We start from the raw sequence: 13806 nt of genomic DNA, 5'->3' as shown, positions 1-13806 counted from the left end.
AATCGTCTATGCTGTTCTGCTGCCTAAGAAGGAAACTTACTCTGTTTTGATCGACAGTTTTAAGAAGAGGGGACATTTGTGGATGCTCTAATGGAGTCTAAAGGTGGCAAAAAGTCTAGTAGTAGTAATTTCATGTACGAAGCTCCCCTTGGTTACAAGATTGAGGACGTTCGCCCAGCCGGAGGAATCAAGAAGTTCCAGTCTGCTGCTTATTCCAACGTAAGAACTAAAAACAAACAGTACAGGCAATGCTGTTCTGAATTTATTGCTCATTGATGCATTTCATGCTTTGGTTTCTGATACTTATTATTTGATTGATCGTTTGTTTTGCAGTGCGCCCGCAAGCCATCCTGATATCTCCTCACATGCAATTCACAGTAGAGTAGGACTTTAATTCAGTTTTCCAGTTGTTTCCGTAGTTCTCCCTTGGCTGGCTGCATCCTCTGCTTGTGAGATTCCAAATTGTCTTCACCGTCCTCTCCCTTCCTCTCCCATCCTTTCTTCCTTGCAACACATCATCCAATGGCGATGTCTTCAGCAGATTCTTGGGGCTCTTCTCCTGCCTCCCCTATTGGGTTTGAGGGCTACGAGAAGCGCCTTGAGATAACGTTCTCTGATGCACCTGTCTTTGAGGACCCTTGTGGTCGTGGCCTGCGCGCCCTCTCTCGCGAGCAGATCGACTCGTTCCTGGATCTTGCACGGTGCACCATAGTGTCACAGCTCTCCAACAAGAACTTCGACTCGTACGTTCTGTCCGAGTCGAGCCTCTTTGTGTATCCCCACAAGGTTGTCCTCAAGACCTGTGGAACGACAAAGCTGCTGCTCTCTATTCCTCGCATCCTTGAGCTTGCTGCAGGGCTGTCACTGCCTGTTCTTTCAGTGAAGTATTCTCGTGGGACTTTCATCTTCCCTGGTGCGCAGCCAGCTCCGCACCGCAGCTTCTCGGAGGAGGTATCTGTGCTGAACGGTTTCTTTGGTAACCTCAAGTCTGGCGGCAATGCCTACATGATCGGTGACACGTTCAAACCCAACAAGAAGTGGCATGTCTACTATGCCACAGAGGAACCTGAGCATCCCATGGTGACACTTGAGATGTGCATGACAGGGCTGGATGCTAAGAAAGCTGCAGTGTTCTTCAAGAACTCTGCTGATGGCAGCTGCACATCAGCTAAAGAGATGACAAAGCTCTCAGGGATTTCTGAGATCATCCCTGAGATGGAGATCTGTGACTTTGAGTTTGACCCCTGTGGGTACTCGATGAATGGCGTCTTTGGACCTGCTGCCTCCACCATTCATGTGACACCTGAGGAAGGTTTCAGCTATGCAAGCTATGAAGCGATGAACTTCAACCCTAGCTCCCTGGTTTACAGTGATGTGATCGAGAGGGTCCTGGCAGGCTTCTCTCCTTCGGAGTTCTCAGTTGCCGTTACCATCTTTGGTGGCCGTGGCTTTGCCAAATCATGGGCAAAGGGTGCAGACGTCGATTCCTACATGTGTGATGATCTTGTGGAGCAAGAGCTTCCTGGTGGCGGTCTGCTGATGTACCAGAGCTTTACAGCTGTTGCCTCTGGCACTGTGTCACCGAGGTCGACCTTGGAGATGGATGGCTGGAGCAGCGATGAAATGGAGACAGCTGCGAAGAGCGATGAGATGTGTATTGGCTGCTGGGATGTAGCGAAGAAGGTGGTGAAGAAAGATGTGGACGCCTGAGTGAAGCTTGAGGTTTCTGAGAGCTCTGTTGGCCCTGTTCTTGTTTCAGTTAAGTGGATGGCTGGGCTACCGGCAATTTGTTTCCTTTATATTTTCCAGCTCAATAAGTGCTCTAGATGGTTTGCTGCGTCTGCCATAGTGAGCTGCATATTATTGTTTCGTCATTATGTTTCTGCTGCCGATGCCCTTGTTGGGAGAATGATCTTGTAATGCTGCATACTATTGTTTCATCATTTTGTTTCTGCCGCCGATGCCCTTGTGGGGAGAATGAATCTTGTAATAAAATTGCCTATTTCCACAATATGTTGGGGTTTTTTCGTTTAATCATCTGTTTGTTACTCCTGCTGTTGTGATTAGTACACGTAGCACATTTTATACTTTTTTTTTATTTCTTCCGTCCTCGATCCCTAGCTCCAGTAGTTAGGATGATCGAGGCCAACGAAGAGTAGCTAAGAAGAGAGAAGCACGAGGATGGAGATGATGATATAGCTGCAGTATGAACATCAGTAGTGTTATTTAATAAGTTCTATAGTCTTAGTATGAACAAGTTTTGTCAATGTTTTGATCCACTCTTGTTGGACAGATTTGTAACTGTGTCAATTTACTTTAGAAGTTGAAGAAGATTGTCATTGTTCAGAAATTCCTGCTGGATTGCTACTTCTAACATTGCTGTGTGTGTGTGTGTGTGTGTGTGTGTGTCTCTCTCTCTCTCTCTCTCTCTCTCTCTCTCTATATATATATATATATATATATATATATATATATATATATATATATATATATATACACCGATTATGCTGTAAGAGTTGGGAGGGTCGGCGTCAGCAATGCATTTCTGAGTCTTAACACTACAAAGCTATCAGAATTTGATTGCTTCCAAAATTATTTGTTCTACTACGCTGCAAAGCTCTTAACGCAGGAGAGCTACTCTTATTATTAAGATACAAGTTTTTTCGCGAATGCACCTGAGCGCGCGACCACATGTATTAAGACAGAAGTGAATTTTACATCTAAATTGCTCGGGATCTTCAAATAAACTCCGTAGCTTCAAAGCTTTGGTGTCAATCCACTGTCTGGTTCTTGACGAATGACCTGTGGCAGTAGCTCTACTGTCATGCAAGAATCCTGGGTCAAGGAGATGACAAAGAAATACTAGAATCCTGGATCAAGCTATCGGAGTTTGCTTCTGAACTCCCAAATCATTGGTCCCACACTGCATCTGCAAATAGAAATTGCTTTGCTTGCCTGCAAGAATCCTGGATCATGGAGACGACAAGACATACTAAATGGCTAGTGATTCACACGCAACTAAGGCCCGCCGCCACCCTTTTTCCAGGGACAAAACTGGACCATTGAGCCTCTCTTTTTTGGCTGGCTGGCTGCTAAAAATGGAACAAGGACCATTAGACTTGGATGTCATGTTATCTTAAGGCCTCAGAGTCATAGAGATGTCAGCTTTTCTTTGCAAATAGATGTTGTGTGCGCCCCACAAATCTTGAGCATCCTGCTATGGCTCGGTTCGGCTTACCCCATATTTGACTTGTTTGGCTTCTTTTTTTAGCTGAAACAATGTTTTTCTTTCACAACAATTCAGCCATAACAGTGTTTTTCAGCCAAAATTCTGCCAGCAAAAGAGGCCGCATCTCATTTTTTTAGATGGAGTACTGCTATATCTTTATGATCAACAAATATTGGGAATACAAGAAGGTAGTGACATGCATTGTTCTTTGCAGTGTTTTGAATCGTTTATTACAACAAAAAGAGAAAATATCTTGTTGAGAAAAAGAAATTCTGTTACAAGATATATTTTTTTGTTTATGTATGATCCGCAACAAAAGAAAAGTAATCTAGCACCAACTGTTCATGTCTGATCGATAACCTGCAACTATTCATACGCTGCTCTATCATTTCCCCCCCTTCGTGCACAGGGTATTTGTTTGAGCTCAATTTTTTCATGCTTCGGTTTTGTTGTACAGTGTGACACCAGATACATTCTCCAATAACACTGCTACACAAAACTTAACCGCCTCGGGCCTTAACAGAGACGGTTGGCTCGGTTAATCGATTAATCGAAGCGGTTGAGCTAAGTCGGTTAATAATTTCACGAAATAAAAAAAATCCACTGATCCTGGTAGCCCACCGAGTCCGGTACCACGAGCCGTCGTTGCCCGGGGTAGGATCCACGCCCCCGTAGCCGCCGGTGGCCGGATCCTCGGTAGTGTCCTCGGTAGTGGCTGGATCCGCGTCCCCACCGCTGCTGGAGACTGGATCTGTGCCTCCGGCGGTCGGATCCGTCGCCGGTGGACGGTTGGAGGGCGGATCTGGTGGCCGACGAATGGGAGAAAGGGAGGGGTTGCCGTCCTCAGAGGAGAGGGAGGGGTCGCCGTGCTCAGAGGAGAGGGAGGGGTCGCCGTGTCGTGCTCGGAGGAAAGGCGCGGCCGCCGAGATCCGCCGCCCCAGATCCGTCGGGGGGTGCGGTCGCCCTAGATCCACCGGGGGGCATGGCCGCCGCCAGGGGGTCGCCTCGCGCGCCCGCCGTCGTAGCCGCCAGCACCGGTCCACCGTCGCCGGTAGAACCTGCGCGTGAGCCCGCCGCCGTAGTCGCCGCACAAGCTCTGACATTGTGTTGAATATCATCCCCTTCCTAAGGGTTTCTGTCTTATGGTTATACAATGAATTCCTACACATCTGGAGACCGGTATCACAAACTGTCATATCCGTCATACTGACATCCCTATAGTTCGGAACGCCCCTGAAAGGTACGTTCTTGGACGTTAGTTGCTCAAGCTCAGTCGCTGTGTAAGGTGGTGGTGGAACATATTGCTGCGCTTCGCTAATTCTGGCCCATGAATCATAGGGGATATCATCTGCAGCCAAATCTATGACTAGTCTACCCTGAGCATGGACACCTTGCAAAACCTCAGTTGGTACTGGTAATGGCATAGTATGTACCGGTACTGGCATGGCATCAGCCATTGTTGCCATAGCATCTGTACCTCCTTGGTCATCATCAGAATCGTCTGAATTACTACTAACTACATCACCGATCCTGTCCTCCTCCTCCTGCTCCTCCTTTTCCCGTTCGAACTCATTCACATCGAAGTCATTGCTTATGCAGCCTACTGCAATTGAATGAAACTGCTCCTACGTCAACTGACCGTCCAAATCCATGTTATCCTGAGTTGCTTCCCCTTTGACCCCTAATTCTTTTTCATTGCCTCCAAAACCATCAATGGACGGGCCGTCCTGAACACCATGCATCATGTACCCATTCTCCACCACCACCTCAGCCATGGATACATTGGAACCTTGGAGAACCCTAGTGTAGCGGGACCAGTGAGCAGGGTCGCGCAAGGGCATGAGGACATAGTGTGCCCTAGTCTTCCCAGTATCAAACCTCCCCTTTAGTGTGAAATCACCGCCAAACTTTATATTCAAACGGACACAAAGGTCGTTGAAGCTAGGAGGTTCATCAAACCATTCCAATTCTTCTTTCATATCCTCAAACATACCATCCTCTCTCCTAACACTTCCTCCGTACAAAACTCTAACACAACAATCCATCTGCAGAAGCATTTCAAGAAACTTCATTAAGTCATCGAAATCATCGTATGTAATGTCCATACTAACATTAATATATTTTCTAACTATAACTATACTAACTAATCAAATATTAACATCTATACAAGGCATACTATAACTGTACTAACTAAACTACCTAACTTTACTACCTATACTAACTAATTATATTACGTATACTAACTAAACTAACTAACTTTACTAACTATACTTTAATAATTTTACTAACTTTATTAACTGTGCTAACTATATTAGTGGAGTACCTCGTTGCAGCGCGCAAGACGGGGCCAGGAGGCGCGGGCGCAGGGCAGCCGCCGTGCGTGACCGGAGGTTCTGGCCGGAGGGGGAGGCGCGCCGGCGTGCGGGCGCGGTGGCCGCACCCGGTGGCCGGCGGCCTGGCTGCCTGGCTGGCGTGGGCGGGCGGACGTGGCTGGCTTGCTGGCGCGGGCGGGCTAGCTGGCGTGGGCGGACGCAACCGCGGCAGACGGCGTGCACGGCGGCGGGCAGGCGCGGGCGAAGGCGGGCGTGGCGGCCAGGCTGCCTTGCTACGCTGCTCGGAGAACGGCGACTGCTCGGGCACGCGGGCCGCGACGGAGGTTATACCCGGCTCTGCCGCGCCAAGATCGGTTAGCACTTCTGGTCGCCGCCACGTCAGCCCTCTGCCGCGCCACCATGCATGGCGCGGTACATGCATTTGGCCGCGCCAGGGCAATAGGCGCGGTCAAAAGTGTTAGTTTAAAAAAGCCGAGAGTGTTAGATTTAAAATTAATTTCGAAAAAGTGTTAAAATTAAAAAAAAATCACCATTTACAGCCCCATACCGTCTCCTAAACTTCCTTTTTCTAGCAGTGATACTACCCTAGCTCATAAAGTCATATGTGATGGGACAGCTACTAATTCATAATTTTTTCGAGAATTATACCGTACAACATAGATGCTCATAATGCATGTACACTCACATCTATTATCGCAAATCATCTTAAGTTTTTAAGAAATTAATGATAGGTTTTACGGATCTTGGCCAATTTTCTAAAGATGATGAGCTAGGTTCCAGAAAAGTCCTGTCCGGATTCAACAAATGTTGAGCTCGGTTGAACATTCACCGGGTAGAGAGTCATATTAGCGTTTAGGCACTTTGTTTCAAAAAAATATTTGCGTTTAGGCAGATGCTACATTAGTTGTCCGCAAAATTCTTTACACAAGCTGCTAGTATGTGCGATCCTTCCTTGACGAATTGAAGAAACATGAGGACATTAGTGGCTGTTTCCGTCTAAGCAGGGAATGTCATGCAGAATATGACTTCGATAATGACGTAACCTGTTGCTGTTGATGCCAAGACTACTTATCGTCATGGCAAGAACACATGGCTACTACTGCTAGGCTACTAGCAATAGAGTATTAAGTGTCAACAAAGTTGTCTACAAAGGCTCCGTTTGGCGGTCTCTACTCCAGGAGCTCAGCTCAAACAGTTTTTCATAGAAAAATGATTCTCTGCTGATTCCATAAAGTGATTATATGAAATGAACTAAGAGGCTAAAAGCTGAAAAAATAGTTTTTTCTGATTCTGTGAAATGATTCTCCATCATGATTTCAAGAGTTTATGCTAAAAAATCAAAGAGAATCACTCTCAGTCACATAATTAATTCTCTCGTAGAATCAGCTTCCAGTTCATTGAATCTAGACGTACATGCCTGCTGCAGCTTGCTTTGCTCTCTGGAATCTGGATGCGCTGAGTGCTGACCAATGCAACTTACCTATGGATTCATTTCATTTAACAATAGAAGAAGCGATTTTTTGCAGAATAAGAACTGGTTCGAATTTTAGGATCTTCCAACATAGTATGCTCGAGAGGAATATATGCCTATTTCCCCTGTAGCTAGTTGGGAAACTCGTCTGTCGTCTCTATGCATGCGTGGCTACTTTGAATGGAACGTATGTAAGCAAGATTTAGTTGGGAAGATGATGGATTTGATGCGATGCAATGCAATTACTTTGAAGGTAAGCATGGCACGAGATGCTTGCTGACATCTGATCGGGCAGAATCAAGTTTGAGTAGTTCCTGGCTGCTGGGTACGGAGTACGTAGCAACGATAGGTCCTTTTGGCAATTGGCACTGCGATACTGCCAGTTGTACGCATGCAGAGGATGTGAAAGACGTGTCATATAGGAGTAGGTCTGAAAAGTTTGCCCTTGCTCTGCCTGCAGCGTATGTATGTGACGGCATGCTGAGACCTACAATGAAGTGTAGACATGGATATGCACGATGCATCCATATCACACGGTCCATGGTGGCGGTGGTGGCGGATCGGGCCACAGTGACCTCCACCGATGCCGCGAAGAGGGAAGAACAAACCAAGAACGATGTGCGAAGGTAAGTTGGTTCGCGCCATGATCTTACCGGTGATGCCTGCTTCTCGTTCTTGAGAGCAACGTGACTGATAACGTGATGAAGTGTGAATGTAAATAAACAAGATTGGAAGAACTGCCTTTTCATTGATCTGTTGAAAGGATTATATACATGTGACACAACGGTTTGGTAAAACTGACGTCCAAAGGACAGGTCCCTTTGGTGACATGGTTAACTGCTAATCCTATCACTAACAGCTCGTACGGACGCCAAACGGACGGACGGATGAGACCACGAGACGCCTGTTGGTGAATAGGTGCCTTTTCACAACACTATCAACGCATTCTAGCGCTATGGCGTGTGATCATTCTTTTAGGCCAACATGGCTCGTGTCCAAACACGTCTTCTCCGCCCGATCTGACGATGGTCCTCCTCCATTCGCCACTGATTCCTTGGGCAGGTATGGATTCTTGGAACGCTGCATGGGCACCTAGATTCACAAGGACCAGCGGACCGGACCACCACTTTTCTCCGATGAGGGGAAATTCACGAGGACCACCGGCACACGTGTGGATGACCTTTTTACCTGCAAGCTAGTAGTACTAGCTACGGCTGGTCTGGTCAGTTTGCTAGTGCTTGTGCGCTCGTCCACCGCAACCGGCACCAAGGGGCTGGGTCTCATTGCTTTCGCTCGACATAGGCAGCAGAGCACGCCGGGCCTGGCCTGGCCTGGACCGGACCAGCTGCTGTCTGCTGCAGACCTCGTTCGTGAGAAATTTGGAGGAATCTGGATGAATTTACGAGAGGAATCAGCTGTAAACAGTGTTTTCAGCTGTGAACAGTATTTTTTTTTAAAGTACCAGCCGAACGTACCCGGGTCTCGTTACACGGCCAGGACTTAGCGGCATGCACTGGCACTGCGTGCCTGCCCTGCTCCCAGTGAGCGCGTAGTCACGCTCGTGCTGGACAGTGTTGCCGGTAATAAATTTTCATTGACGCATACTTCAACGCACACATTACTTCCGTTACAACAATTTTTCAGAGTTGGGTACACCTTCCTTTGATCTGACCGTACCACTAAAAATCCTTTGACAGCAGCTGCGTCCAAAGGGATACAGTGACAGGTAAGTCCATCCAGTCATTAGGACGACGCATAACCTAAGACCCCAGAAGCATCAAAAGCGCATACCTCTGCTGTTTCTAAACACACACAACACGACCAAAACACTAACAAAACCTGTCGGTAAGCTTCAGCATACTATTGGAAAATCATATGCTGAATCGGTGAGTGAGACCCTACATGTGTATGACAGAGAGAGAGAAAAAACCTTCTTTGTGAAAGCCTGTCGCCGTCTTTTGTCTAGCCGAAGCGCCTTAATTCGGCACAACTCCATTTGCGTCAGCCGGCACAGTTAAAGGTGTTAGATTGATCTCTTGACCAGTAGGCCCAACGGCCTATTGGGCCTTGGTCTCGCGCCCTGATCGGGGGCGCCCAACCCTACATGGTTGGTGGGCCCCCGTCGCACTGCGCTATATAGAGAGGTGGGGGCCGACGGCTCAATGTACGAGGTTCACCGTGAGCCGCAAACCCACCGACAAAACCCTAGTCCGATCTCGAAGAGGACGCGCAGCCAGCGACGGGAAGCCGCCACCGTCATCATCGTTTCCACTGCGTCGCCTCTCTTCACCGACCGTCGCTGCCCGTGCGCAGCCTACATCGACGAACCTGATGGAAGCTACTGGATCCTCCACCCCTGCGGTCTCAGGTTCGGTACCCTTCCCTTTCTCTCCCTGTCTCTCTGTAGACCGTTCTACATGTCCTAGGATCTACTGTTTTACATGTTGTACCAAATAGAACAGTCAAAGTCTAGATCGATGATCCTACAGTCATAACATTGGTACCGGAGCCACGGTTTAGGTATAGATATGGCTAGGGTTTTGATCTAGAACGGATAAATCGGTTTGAAAAGCAAAAGATGAAGAGATCCAGTGCGGATCTAGAACGTAGAAGGGGCTTCGGCCGACAGTGGGTTCGGATGAACCCTAACCCTAACTGGGTTAAAGGAAAATTGAGGGCCCGTTTTCATGACAAAATCGAACCCTAAAAGCCGAAATCGTTTCGGGAAAAGCAAAACAGAGGCCATCCCAAACCCCAACCCTAACCCTAATCGTCAAATCGGGTCAAAACCGAACAAATCAAAAGAATCAAAAGAAAGGGGAGAAAGGTAAGAGGGTGGCCTACCTCGCCGTTGCGCGGCACTACAGTCACGCCGGCGCGCGGGGAAGAAAAGGGCCGGCCGGGGGTGATCTACTCGCCGGAACGGCCACTAGGGCGCCGCGGCCAGGCCGCTCGACGGCGGCGCGCTCACCCGCTGGGGAGCGCGCACGCCGGCGAGGGGGCCGGAGACGGCGCCGGGGCTTGCTGATCTCTCTCGCCGTCGGAGCTCCTCGCTCGGTGTCTGCTGCGGCGAGACTGAGTGGAGAGGAGAGAGCAGTGAGGGGCGGAGAGAGAGAGCGAAGCCGAATGGAGCTAGGGTTCACGGGCGCCGCGGCGGTCGCCGTTTTTGATCCTCCGATGCGCGCGCACAGCCGTCGGATGGAGAGGAACGGCTGAGATGGAGTGGGCCAAGTCGCAGCCCAGGCGGGCGCGCGGACGCGCGGGACATTGCCGGCCCAGGCCCAGGTTGCGGCCTGGGTGTGGCCTGTGCGCGCGAAAAGAAGATGGGCCGCGGCTGGCTGGGCCGATTTCGCTGGCGCGCGCGCGCGCATGGGCAGGCCGTGGGCCGCGCGTGTGCTGGCTGGGCCGAAATGGTAAAATGAATAGAAAAGTCACAGTTTTTTGTTTTTCTTATTTTCCAGAAAACAGTTTGATCAATTTGAATTGATTTTTTATGATAATTTTCTGTACAAAATTTATCCAACGATATTTTTTGTTCAGTAAATAGTAAATTTGCTTCTGAAAAATAGGAAAAAGATTATTAAATGTTAAAGTTTCCGCTGCGTATTTAAAAATGTGATTTTCATTATTAAATTCGAACCAACGAGAGAATTTAATTTTGAAAAATGGATATGTTTTAAATTGATTATAATATTGTTGTTATTCTGACCAACGTTGATTAATGGCAATATTATAATATTTTGTTATACATTAATTCTATTTCTGCCCAACGGTGATGTAGAATTAGTGTAGAAAATAATTGTATGTTTTAATTTTGACCAACGTTAAACTAAGGCATGCAATTATTGTCGTTATTTCTGTTCTCACCCTATTTGAATTATGTTTTCAGGAGGATACAACTTGATGAGTTGTATCAAAGAAATCCCCACTCTAAAAGGTGATAACTATATTGAGTGGAAGAAAAAGATAGACCTGGCCTTTATCCTCGCTGAGGTGGACTGGGTTGTCACCACACCGTGCCCTAAAGAACCTGTGGCACCGGTGAGGGAGACAGATGAGACTGATGCTGCATGGCAGAACAGAGAGCGGGATTTTGCTCCCGTAAAGATGTCCTATGACCTTGAGCATAGGAAATGGGTCACTGCCAACAAGAAGTGTCTGGCAGTGATAAAGAACACAATTGAGCCTGCTATTGTGGGCTCAATTCCAGACTGTGACACGGTCACAGAGTACCTAGACAGAATAAAGAGTCAGTTCACCGGCTCTTCAAAGACATATGCAACCCAGCTGATCAAGCAGCTGGTCACAGAAAGGTACTCTGGTGGCGGCAGTGGCATTAGAGAGCACATACTGAGAATGAGCAATCTGGCATCTAAGCTCAAACCAATGGATTTGGCACTCAAGGATGAGTTTCTTATTCATTTGATTTTTGCTTCTTTGCCCAAAGAATTTGACACATTTGTTGTTAACTACAACATACAGCCTGAAAAATGGGATTTGGAAAAGCTCATAGCCATGTGTGTGCAGGAGGAGGAAAGAATAAAAGTTTCACAAGGTGGTTCTGTGAACTACCTAAAAGATAAGAAAAAGAACTATAATAACAGTTCTTCCTCCAAATCATCTGGAAAAGGTCCCATGCAACAGTCTCAGAACCAGCAATTCCCAGTGGCTAAAGACCAGTGTCTCCACTGCAAGAAGACAGGACATTATAAAAAGAATTGTCCTGATTTCTTAAAGATGATTATGAAGAATAAAGGTGAGAACATTATTACGTTCGTAAATGAATCCTTGTATGTAAAGTTTTCAAAATCTACTTGGTGGATTGATTCAGGTGCAACTATTCATGTTGCTAATTCATTACAGGGATTCCGTTCGATGAGAACTTTGCAAAGAAGCGAAAGTTTCATTAAAGTCGCAAATGGAGAACAAGCAGATGTTGAGGCCGTTGGTGATCTTCCATTAGAGCTTGCTGATGGCTTCATAATTATTCTTAGAGATGTTCTTTATGTACCTTCTTTGCAAAGAAATTTGATTAGTGTTTCAAAGTTGGACCATGATGGTTATGATTGCCACTTTGGAAATGGCAAATGTCAGATATTGTTTAATAATAAATGTATTGGTCTTGCCTTCCGACAAGACGAGCTTTATTTGTTATCACTTCGTGAAAATGTTAATTCCGTATGTGATGTGAATGAAAATGTATCCTCATCGAACAATGGAAACAGAAAACGAAAGAGAGCTCAAGATGCGTTGTCGAAATTATGGCACTGTCGTTTAGGCCATATTTCGAGGGGGAGAATAGAAAGACTAGTTAAGAATGATATTCTTCCTCCATTAGAGCTCTCAGAGTTAGAACAATGTAGAGATTGCATAAAAGGAAAGTATGTAAAGAAAATTAAGAAAGATGCCAAACGAAGCACAGGAATTCTACAGATTATTCACACAGACATATGTGGTCCTTTTCCTGTGAAAAGTGTGGATGGTTATGATTCATTCATAACATTCACAGACGATTACTCTCGGTTTGGCTACATTTATCCAATTAAAGAAAGAACAGAAGCGTTGGATAAATTTAAAATATTTAAAGTAGAAGTTGAAAATCAGCATGATTTAAAGATTAAGATAGTCAGGTCTGACCGTGGAGGAGAGTACTACGGTCGACATACCCCATATGGACAAGTTCCTGGACCTTTTGCAAGGTTCTTACAGGAGAATGGTATAGTCGCCCAGTATTCAACACCGGGCGAACCTCAGCAGAATGGAGTAGCTGAAAGGCGTAACCGTACCCTGATGGATATGGTGCGTAGTATGATAAGTTACTCCACTTTACCCACGAGTCTGTGGATGGAGGCGTTAAAAACCGCCATTCATATTCTCAATAGAGTACCAAGTAAGTCGGTGCCCAAAACACCGTATGAGTTATGGACAGGAAGAGTACCCTCGCTTAACCACTTGCGTGTGTGGGGGAGCCCTGCTGAGGCTAAAGTTTTTAACCCAAACATTGGGAAGCTAGATCCCAAAACAGTGAGTTGTCATTTCATTGGCTACCCAGAAAAGTCAAAAGGTTTTCGTTTCTACTGTCCTAACAGACATACAAAGTTTGTGGAAACGAGACACGCTGTCTTCCTAGAGGATGAAATGATAAGGGGAAGCATGGTAGCTCGAGAAATTGACCTTGAAGAGAAGCGGGTGTTTGCACCCACTCCGATCATTCATGAGCCATTTTTCTCACTACCTGCTGTTGCTGCACCAACAGGACAAGACACTGTGGTGCCAGCACCTGTTGTTATCCCGCCTGTGGCAACAATGAATGATGATGAGGAACCTGTGGCTCAGGATCCTATAGAACCTATTGCCACACATGAGGGGGAGCAACAACAGCCTCAAACAGAAAATGTGCCAATTGAGGAGGCCCCTAGAAGGTCTCAAAGAGTTAGAAAATCAGCTATTCCTGCTGATTATGAAGTGTACAACACTGAAGAATTTCAAATGGAGGATGATCCCACCTCATTTGAAGAAGCCATGAAAAGTGACCATTCATCAAAGTGGCTTGAGGCCATGGAAGATGAGATGAGATCAATGAATGCAAATAAAGTTTGGGATTTGGAGATAATTCCTAAAGGAGCCAAAACAGTAGGCTGTAAATGGGTCTACAAAACAAAACTTGACTCTCAAGGGAATATAGAGAGATATAAAGCCCGACTTGTGGCAAAAGGCTTTACACAAAGAGAAGGGATTGATTACAATGAGACCTTTTCTCCAGTCTCATGTAA

General features: G+C 46.6%; 1 protein-coding gene across 1 annotated transcript; it reads left to right on the top strand.

Moving 5' to 3' along the window:
• Window positions 1-354: 354 nt before the first annotated feature.
• LOC136541964 (S-adenosylmethionine decarboxylase proenzyme-like) lies at window positions 355-2011 on the top strand. The gene has a single exon (XM_066534166.1). It carries the CDS (start codon window positions 523-525, stop codon window positions 1708-1710), a length of 1188 nt encoding a protein of 395 aa, XP_066390263.1. The 5' UTR covers window positions 355-522; the 3' UTR covers window positions 1711-2011.
• Window positions 2012-13806: the final 11795 nt, after the last annotated feature.

This window comes from Miscanthus floridulus, chromosome 3, assembly GCF_019320115.1.
Source record: "Miscanthus floridulus cultivar M001 chromosome 3, ASM1932011v1, whole genome shotgun sequence".
Taxonomy (NCBI): Eukaryota; Viridiplantae; Streptophyta; class Magnoliopsida; order Poales; family Poaceae; genus Miscanthus; species Miscanthus floridulus.
The sequence above is the reverse complement of the archived record's forward strand: the minus strand, read 5'-3'. Positions and strand labels throughout refer to the sequence as shown.

Bases quoted from the DNA above. Each gene is read 5' to 3' on its own strand.
- LOC136541964 (XM_066534166.1), top strand. From the start codon at position 523: ATGGCGATGTCTTCAGCAGATTCTTGGGGCTCTTCTCCTGCCTCCCCT.